At 35.7% G+C, this 10095-nt stretch overlaps 1 protein-coding gene across 1 annotated transcript; it reads right to left on the reverse strand.

Annotated features, from left to right (window-relative positions):
* Nucleotides 1-1695: 1695 nt before the first annotated feature.
* Nucleotides 1696-9991, reverse strand: LOC127650347 (peroxisomal membrane protein 11B-like). Its single transcript, XM_052135706.1, has 4 exons — nt 9737-9991; nt 8762-8877; nt 7965-8166; nt 1696-5022 (listed from the first exon to the last, which is right to left on the reverse strand). Exons 1-4 carry the CDS (start codon nt 9790-9792, stop codon nt 4596-4598), a joined length of 801 nt encoding a protein of 266 aa, XP_051991666.1. The 5' UTR covers nt 9793-9991; the 3' UTR covers nt 1696-4595.
* Between the last annotated feature and the right edge of the window lie 104 nt (nt 9992-10095).

Below are 10095 nucleotides of genomic sequence, written 5' to 3' on the forward strand. Positions count from 1 at the left end.
TAGCTGTCAGGAATTGGTAGAATTCAAGTTGTAATGCACCAATTATACAAAGAATCGCCAGTTTTACAAACATTTTTGGGATACAGTTAAAGGGGAAGCTCACACCACAGTAGATTATGGACCTCTGAAGCACCAAAACAAGTGAGGATTTCTAAGGGTATACACAAATATTGATCCTTACAAGTCGCTACATGCAAAAAGCCCTGGGAAAAAGTAAGCATATGGCATATGCTGTATGTGCATATATGGCCCCAACAACACCACTGGTCTCAGTCTCTGCAGGCCTCTATTTCTTGGAGAAGAAGAGATCCCTGAAAATACTGAGGGCCAGGGGTGGAACTAGGATGTGATCTTTGGGGGGTATTTTTATCTCATCTTTGATCATTTCCCCATGCTCGTGTTACACCATTGGTCTAGGGGGCGTCAGAAGTTTCAGGGAAATTCTAGCCCCCATAGACCATGCCAAGAGCACGACTTGATTGCTGAAAGTTTGATGACATGAAGTGATGGCATGAGGTTAGTTATGTTGATATCATTAACTAATTTGAGTTGTTATTACAGCAAAAACCTGCACAATTGGAACCTGAACTCATTTTTACTCCAACTAGCACTTAAAATTTTTATTATTCTCCATCTACATCGCTCATTCAATAGTTTTTGCATTGCTTCTTATGGAGACCAGGACCAGAACACAGTGAAGTGTCATTATCTCAGTGCTCAGCGGTTGGTCTGGAAAACTTTGGATACCACCACTAAACGTGGATGATTTTAAAAGCACACGCATCAGTACTGCATGGTTGAATTGGACATTATCCCAAACCACAAGAAAACCTTTTATCCATTCGATGTGGGGCATGTATTTTAAGCCTGTGGAAAGAGGATGAGGAAGGTTAAAGCAAAAGAATAATTTATACAATTATTAATGAAGTAACTATTTACTTTATTTCACTCCTCCCATAAAGCTTACAGCCCACCACCCATTTGATTCCAACCAATCAACTCTTACAATAAAAATGCTAATGAGAGAAAAGCTTAAATACAACAGATTCCTCCTACAGTACCCAGAGTCCAAGGAGCATCATCATCCCTGTAGAGCAAACGCAAAAGAGGAAAATCTATCAAGGTCAATTGTCACTCTTTCAGGGGAGGAAGAACAACTGAATTCATTGAATTAAACTGAAGAATGGCTTTTGGCAAATCTCTGAATGGTCCTTCAGCGGGCTGCAATTTATCTGAGAAAGTGGAGATGGGGCAGCTACTAAACGGAGCCCTAGGGCAATCCTCTGACCAGACTGCGGTCAATGAGCAGCCAACTGTATCTGTGACCATCACACCACTGGCCGAACCACTGCCAGATTACCTGTGCTACACTCTCTTTAGCATGATGTGCTGCTGTTCTCCTCTGAATCTTGCTGCTCTCATTTACTCAATCTCTGTAAGTATATGTTTATGCAGCTTTCTTGCCTCATTCATATAAGAGAATGTGCAGATTATCATATGAAGCATATCAAATATTTAACAGCCATTTAAAATGTGCAGATTGTTGAGCTTTTCATTTGGATTTCCACTGAAACAGTTGGTCTGACTCTGTGGTTTTCTCAAAAAGAATAGGGGTGTAACCACGGTGTCCTGGCAAACATTGTCTATTGGCTTCTATGACTTAAAAATGAGAAGTCCTTGAAACAGAGGTGATGAATATGTTGCTTCCATTTTTATTTGTTTCTGTCTATTCTCACAGACTCGAGATGCAAACATGTTGGGACAGCAAAAAATGGCAGAGAAAAACTCCAGAATGGCACGCATCCTTAACCATATCAGTGTTGGTGTTGGCATAGCATTTTTGTTGGTGTTTATTATCGTTACCATTGTCTCTATAAATTGGATATTGAAATTTAACAGAGAAAAACCATTTAATTAAAGAAATAACATGGTTAAACACCAGAAAGTAAATGATGTGGTCTATCCAAACGTCACCATCACAAACAGATTTTGTTTTATGCTTTTGAATGTGATGAAATCTGATGTTTGATGTAGCTCAAATGGATGTAATGACTTTTATACATCACAGATGTGAGCAGTTGCATGTATAGGGCCACTTCATGTGCTCTGAAGTAAGTTTTAAAACAAATAAATCTTTGTGAAAGTATCATGAAGTGAGAGGTTTGTTTTTCTTCCTTTCTTTCAATTATACATTGAACTCAAAATCTATAACGTCTCTTTCATTCTGAATATTCATGGAATAGGAGTCAGCTCTGGATGATTTAATTCTTAGGATGTATACTGAGAGTAACAGAAAAAAAAGTTGTTTTGTTCTAAATTCCATTTTAAGACCCAAATGTGTCATAAAGGAATGTCATGTTAGGTCCATACGTAAACATATATATAAAAAGATTTACAGAATATTTTTTTTTTTTTTTTTGAGGAATTCCATTTAAATTTAATTGATTTCATTAAAGACAACATGAGTCAAAGAACATGAGCAGATACAAGGCAGTTTTATACTAGATACTCAGTGAAGAATGGTTAGTTGAGGAGTAGCTACTTGCAAAAGTAGGTAACACTATTTAACTGTGTCCATGTTACAGTCCGTGTAATAACTTACGTACTTAGTACTTGGCAATGTAACAGCATATATTTAATATGCAATTAAGCCTGTATTCCGGTCAAAATTTCCCTTTTCAAAAAAGTAATGGCATCATCAGATCTATGAAATAACACAACTGGAAGTATGCTAAGTTTAGTTGTATGGTTGCCTGAATTTGCTAATGCAGTGACCAAAAATGTTAAACAATTCATGCAATTAATTTGTATTTATTGTTGCATCAAAGTAGCTTCTTCAGCTTTTCACAATGTGATGCATAGCATTACCATTCAGGAAGAGAAACCCCTCTTCAATGGCATTTCAAAACGCTTTCAGTTGATAACTCATTAAATCATTAAGCTAAAGGCCTTTTATTTAAGGATAATTTAAGTCACCGCACAAGTGAAGTACCTGTGTTGAAATTAGTTTTGAAAATTCATTAAGACAATCAAATTCAGCAATATAAGAAACAGCTTTCAACACAGAGATTTAAAAAGATCCTTGAACATTAAATGGCAACTGTTACTGAATTGATCAGTGCACTTACACAATAGCATCTGCTTAGCAAAGTTTATGACACTCAGAATTTGTCAATTACATTTTAAGCTCAATAAAATGCAACACTTTAAAGTGAATAACATGAAATCTGTCAAGAAATATCTGGGTTATGTTTCTGTAATTCATATACACCGATCAGCCACAACATTAAAACCACCTGCCTAATATTGTGAATGTCCCCCTCGTGCCCCCAAAGCCCGCATCTCAGAATAGCATTCAGACATATTATTCTTCTCACCAAAATTGTACAGAGTGGTTATCTAAATTACCATAGAATTGTCAGTTCAAACCAGTCTGGCCATTCTCTGTTGATCTCTCTCATCAACAAGACATTTCTATCCACAGACCTGTCACTCACTGGACATTTTTTGTTTTTGGCACCATTCTGAGTAAATTCTAGAGACTGTTGTGTGTGAAAATCCCAGGAGATCAACAGTTACAGAAACAGTCAAACCAGCCTATCTGGCACAAACACAAAGACAACGTTAAACTTAATTTAACAAACCAAATAGATTTCTGCAGTGTTTGATATAATGGCAAGTGATTTTCTAGAACCAAATGACCAATTTAGCATGATTACTCAAGGATAAGATGTTGAAGGCTGCTGAAAATGGGGTGTCTAGATTTGATAAAAAAAAAATTACTTTTTTCAAATAGTGATGAAGCTGTTTTTTTTACATCAGTAATGTTCTGGCTATACTTTGTGATCAGTTGAATGCCACTTGGTGAATAAAATTACCAATTCCCTTCCGAAACGGCAAAATCTGTACATTATTCCAAACGTTTGGCAGCCAGTGTGTGTGTAATATATATATATATATATATATATATATATATATATATAAATACATACACAATGTATAAAGTAATACAATAATTATAACCATGATGGTCCTAAAACAGGCTTCATTTTCATTATACAATATATAATTTCTTCTACTCGATTGTGGGCTGATATTTGATCGGGACAATTTTTAAGATTTGCCCTTTAAATTTTTATGTGAACTATCCCTCTAAGCTATTCAGCCTCCGGAGATGACTGATACTAAAAGACTCAAGAGAACCCATATATATCAATCATACTGAAAACTAAACCATTATATGCAGTAATGCAAGAGGAACTATTTCTCTTTCCCAGTTCCTAGCATTCTGCGAACATCTCTTTTAGTGTTCATACAGGTGTAAAACAATGTGAGGGTGAGAAAATCATGATTTCAGGTCAGCAAAACTTTTACTCTGTGTTGGATTTCACAACAAACACTAGGGTTAAAGTATAACTGACTTAGTTTTTTTTTAATGTCATAAAGTTTATTCCACCCATTAAGAGAAGGTTTTGCTGAATGTGCAATTAAACTGGAATGTAGCAGCAAATATTCTCCTTTACACTATCTACACACCCTCAGAGAGGCTCTTGTTAGATATACACAGAGAGGATGTGTAGTTTTAATCATGTCATTCATGGCTTGAGTTTGAGCCAGGGGTGAACTATAGTGAGAATGGACAGGATGGAGGAGGCGAGACCACAGGCCCCTACAAAGCCCGGCCCTGTTGGGTACAGTCCCAATCTGTCCAGCGGAATGAAAACATCGCACATATTCTTCAGGACATCCAAGAGCAGCGGAGGGTTGTTGCGCAGCACAGTGACCAGGAGGTGGAAGTGCTTTTTGAGCCTGGCTGATAGCAGAGGTAGGGGTGGCAGTGGAGACAGGGCTGAAGATGGAGAGGGGGTCAGGGGGAACTCTCCGTTCTCTGTAGTCGGAGTGAGAGGGGACGGACTGGATATAAAGCTTTTAGATGAAGTACTGCGGGACTCTCTCTCCATTTGCAGATGGATTTCATACACGTCTCGGGTTAGGTTGAGGATGAGTGCAAACAAGTAGTATCTGTTCATTTGAAGAGGAAATTAGGTTATTAACCTTGCGTCTTATACCACTTAACTAACTTACATAGTTATTATTTAGTTTTTTAGCATTTATGGGAGGACTTTATTGTCTTTAGACCTCAATTATCTCAAATGACACCATTCATTTTTAAATAAAAAAAAAGTACATTTTTGTGACTTTCTCCTCAGTAAAAAGCTAAATTGAACTGGAAAAAAAACAAACAAACAAAAAAATGTACAATTTCATAGCAATGACATGAATGACCTATAGGTGGCCACAGTATTGCTCTTTTTGCTGTCATGTTTTAACTTAATTTGTAGATATTATCATAAGATGTCATACATTTAGACTAGAGCCATCAAAATTAATGTTAATGCACGCGATTAACCTAAAATGTTTAACGCATTATATTTTCGTAAACATACACATTTACCAATTTTCACATTATATTCTGGCATTATATTCAGCTCCACTTAGAGTTCTAAACACTGGTTGGAAACAGGAGCATCATTTGCGATGTGTCCGGTGCGGACATTGCACTGATGTACACACCAAAAACACACTGTGCCAATGATCAAGTGATGGAGAATGGACCTCTTACAAAACAAACCCAAATGGGATTGAGACAAAAATAAAGTACTTCAAAAATTTTGTAAGTTGGAATATTACCACAGGAGCACATGAAATCAACTATCATCTACTAGCCAAACACACAATATAGGCTACTGTATGGCACTGATGAGGGACCGATGCGCAGCTTGTTGAGATCTCCCGTGAAGGGTCCATCTACGCTCTGCTCAAAGTTCATATAATTTCAACTTTGGACCCGTTGCCACTGAGCTTTCTAAGCGTCAGCTAATGTTTACTGGACAATTTGAATGAAGCATTACTACATTGGCAGTGCCAGTGCTAAAAGCAGAACAAGACATTGGTCTTTTCGCAATAGCAGTCTACCTTTAGATATGAAAGCAGCATTAAGAGTAGTATTCCATTCTGGACACGGCCACTGCCTGTAGTGCTTTTCATGTGGAGTTCAAAGTGGCACTTGATGCCCTGACGTGAATTCCATATCCAAAGTGGATAGCCTGTCTGCTGATTAATACTGTGGAGGATGAGGGTTTAAGAGATTTTATACCCATTGCATTGAACACATTAGGAAACATATTGGGACTAGTTCTTTCAATTATTAAACCTTCCACTTAAATTTTGGGAAATGTTTAGAGTTCCTTGAATTGCTTTTTTTGCTACAAAGTACAATGCAATTTTAGAGCATATCTATCTTCATACAGTGAAAGGTTTTGTTTGGAAAATGTTAATAAAGCTATAATAATATTAATAATAAGTAATATTTTCTATTTTTTTCCCCAAGGAAATAAATGCCTTTTGACAGAGAAAGATATAAATGTATTGTCAAATTTCAGCATTTTCATAACCTGCTATTAATTGTGATTAACTACGAAAATGTATGGGATTAATCACAATTAAACAATTTAAGTTGACTGACAGCACTATTTTAGACATTATAAAAACAATTATTTGTCAAATTTCAGCTATTATTTTTGTCTGAATTGTCAGTTTTTTGAAAAAACACCACATGTAGTGCTTAATGTACAGCCAAACCTGACCATGGTGTTACAAAAAGAAGATTTGGAATAAAAAGAGCTTCATTATTCTTTTTTTCTTTTAAACTACCTAAACTTAATTGAATCTATTCTGGATTTTTTTGTGTTTAGATTGTACAAAGAGGAAAAGTCACAAAGTTCTATACCTCTCTAATAAAGAATACCATTTTTATTCAAACCAAAAAATGCAAATTGGAAATAAAATGACCAAACAGAACAAAAGGTTTACAGTGATAAGAGTATAGAAAGAAAACAGAATTACAAAAGTAACGTTTTATAAAATACAAATTTCCTAAACATTCCCCTGACAGCCGTAGATCGAACAAACTAAAAATTCACATTAGATATAAAATTTCACATGTTTTGTAGTTTTATATATACTTTTAAAGTTTCACAAGTTTCTCAAAATATTGAATTCAAGGTGAAATCAAAATGGTTTCCTTTCTGAAAGGGATAGTTCACCAAAAAATGAAAATTCACATCATATACTCACCCTAATGTCATTCCAGATGTGTATGACTTTCTCTCTTCTGCAGAACACAAATTAAGATTTTTAGAAGAATATTTCTGCACTGTAGGACCTCACAAAGTAAATGATAACCAGAAATTTGAAGGTCCAAAAATGACAAAGGAGGCATAAAAGTAATCCATAAGACTCCAGAGGTTAAATCCATGTCTTCTGAAGCAATATGATAGGTGGGCGAGAAACAAAGCAATTTTTTGTACTTATGTTGACTATCAATATCCACCTTTTACCAGCCCCATTCAGTAGATGGCTGAATGTGAAAGTGAAAATCACTTCCACACTAGAATAGTGAAACTGGAGATGTAAAGTTAAAAGGGACTTAAATATATATCTGTTACTTACCCAATCAAAAATCATATTGCTATAGAAGATATGAATTTAACCACTGGCGTCTTATGGATTAATTTTATACTGCCTTTTGGACCTTCAAATTTCTGGTCACCATTCACTTGCATTGTGAGGACCAACAGAGCCGAAATATTCTTCTAAAAATATTTGTATGTGTTCGGAAAAAGAAAGAAAGTCATACGCATCTGGGATGGCATGAGGGTGAGTAAATGAGACATTTTTAATTTTTTGTAAACTATTCCTTTAATATACAGTCCTGGTTTTGATGGTGCATGATTCATCAGTTATTCCAAAGAAAGTAAAAAAAAAAAAAAAAAAAACTTCATAACTTATCAAAATAACATATTGACATTATAGAGGTCAAATGCGTTGTGCGTTTTACATGCTTGTAAAACACACTCAATAACCAGTCACTTTTGAATAAAGAAATTTAAGCTGCAACTTACCTAAATGACCTCTGGCTCCATTTGTTTTGGTCAAGTTCAGGGAGCAATCCCGTTTTGCCAGCGCATAGTACATTGTCACATGCAAAATACATTGCTCTGTTTAAATGGGCCACTGTGATGCAAAGACGTAGCACACAGTCTGACAGATGTACAGTGCGTTTAGCTGCCTCCAGTGCCTCTGCAGAGTTCCCTAAACGCATCACTGAGACAAAACAGATGGAGACATTGTATCAGTGAACACAATTGCACATGCACATATTCCATACACAATTAATATCCTGGTTTTATTCAGAAAAAGACCTTTACTTGGAATATTCCTGTATACATGTAATCAGTATATCTCTTGTGGAAGAACTTGAGATGCTTCCTGTTGTCATTTATGACAACTTATATTCCAAATAATATGTTTACATGACACAGAATTCAGATTAACACAGGAATATGCCAGCTGTCATATTAAGACTTCTAGAAATTGGAATATTGTCTTAATCAAGTTATAGTAATAGGATTTGAGGCATACATAATCAGAATATGAGAATATTATTCTACATTTTAATGTGCATGTAAATACGGTCAATAAAACAGTGAGGGATATTGCTACTATTGAGGCATACATAGATAAACAGTTCATTGGAGACAGAATAGGAGAACTGAAAAAGTGGGATTTACAACAGATATGACTGTATCAAATGACTACTACAAGATCTCATCAGTATGCAGTAAATAGCTGCAAGAAAGATGACTTTTCCATTATACAAGACATATAACACATTTCTAAAATTAATATTTAAACATACATTTTCTGGTCAGGCTCATGTGAGCTTCCAGCTGTTTGAACGTGTGCAGCAGTTCTGCTCTTGCGCCTCCTTTCTGCAGCGTGTATCCCAGCAGTGTGCAGGCGTACTGGGCAGCCCTGTTCAAACACAATCACCATAATCCACTGAAAATTAACACTTTTGATTTTATGGTTAGAACCCTTATTACCCGTGAATGCATAAAAATTCAGCTTGTCAGCACAATATTAACAGTATTGTTGTCAATTGTTAACAACTTTGGATAAAAGCATCTACAAATGAATGAAGAAAAATCTATTTCCCATTCCCGTGAACTTGTGAAACTCTGTTAATGCCAATTCTGTTTTAAATAAAATTATCAACAATAAAGATGCCTTACAGAAAGTAATGTTGCAGTCAACTTTAGGTAAATTAATCAAATGTTAATCCACCATTAATTCACTAAAAAGTTATTAAATTATCTTACTGATTACATCATTAAAAAAGTAATCACACTAACTAATTACTTGGTTATTTTCTAAAACACTTTTTACAGATGGCTCGACAAATGTCAAATAATGTTTATATTTCCTATATTTAATTGTTGCACAGAACTCATACACTCACTTCTTTACATAATACTTTAATACACTACTTTTAAACTAAACAAGCAATTATTTTACCCATTTACTTTGCAATCAGGTTACAAGCAACACTGGAGGCAGTACAATGGTACATTACTAGTAAGAGATAGTAATACTTTGATATATCATGATACTTACTGATTTGATGGTAACATGTATCAAACACGGCAAATGTGCTTCAAAGAATGTAATGTATGTCACCACCAGCATATAAACACTATTGTACCTTGTCCCAAAAAAATGGTAATTACCAAAACACTTAATATTGTCGGTAATTGTTGTTTAGAAGTTGTAAAAGCAACATTAGAAATGCCCCACGCTTGCAATAAAGCAGTATTTCGTGTTTGTGCTGTACCTGAACACGCGCTCTTTGGCTTGACTCTGCGCGCTGAATCTCACCCACGACTCCATAATACAGCATAAATTGGGCCTGCGAGTCCTTCAGATGAGTTTTTACTGATATTTACACCTTCAGGTGGAGATAAGACAGGCTGACAGTGAAGATCCTTTGAGTTTTCAGTGAATATATGCACCTATCTGCAGACGCGCGCTCTAGTTATTTCGCATTCTTGTTCCGTTATGTTGTAGTTGTGTTTTTGTCGTTCTGACACTTCCGTCCGTCAACGGCAGCTGAAGAGGGACAAATGGTTCGCGTTGGTTAAACTGCGATCGCGTCAAGCTTTTTGTCGCTGAATAACAGTGAAATAAGGTTTG

This window comes from Xyrauchen texanus, chromosome 10, assembly GCF_025860055.1.
Source record: "Xyrauchen texanus isolate HMW12.3.18 chromosome 10, RBS_HiC_50CHRs, whole genome shotgun sequence".
NCBI classification, from domain to species: Eukaryota; Metazoa; Chordata; class Actinopteri; order Cypriniformes; family Catostomidae; genus Xyrauchen; species Xyrauchen texanus.

What these genes read in the sequence shown, in the direction of transcription:
- LOC127650347 (XM_052135706.1), bottom strand. Translation starts at nt 9,792, where the DNA reads ATGGAGTCGTGGGTGAGATTCAGCGCGCAGAGTCAAGCCAAAGAGCGC. An exon ending in GCCAAAGAGCGCGTGTTCAG is followed by an intron (nt 8,878 to 9,736) that starts GTACAGCACAAA and finishes GTGTTTGAACAG; the next exon opens with GGCTGCCCAGTACGCCTGCA. An exon ending in CATGAGCCTGACCAGAAAAT is followed by an intron (nt 8,167 to 8,761) that starts GTATGTTTAAAT and finishes GTTTTGTCTCAG; the next exon opens with TGATGCGTTTAGGGAACTCT.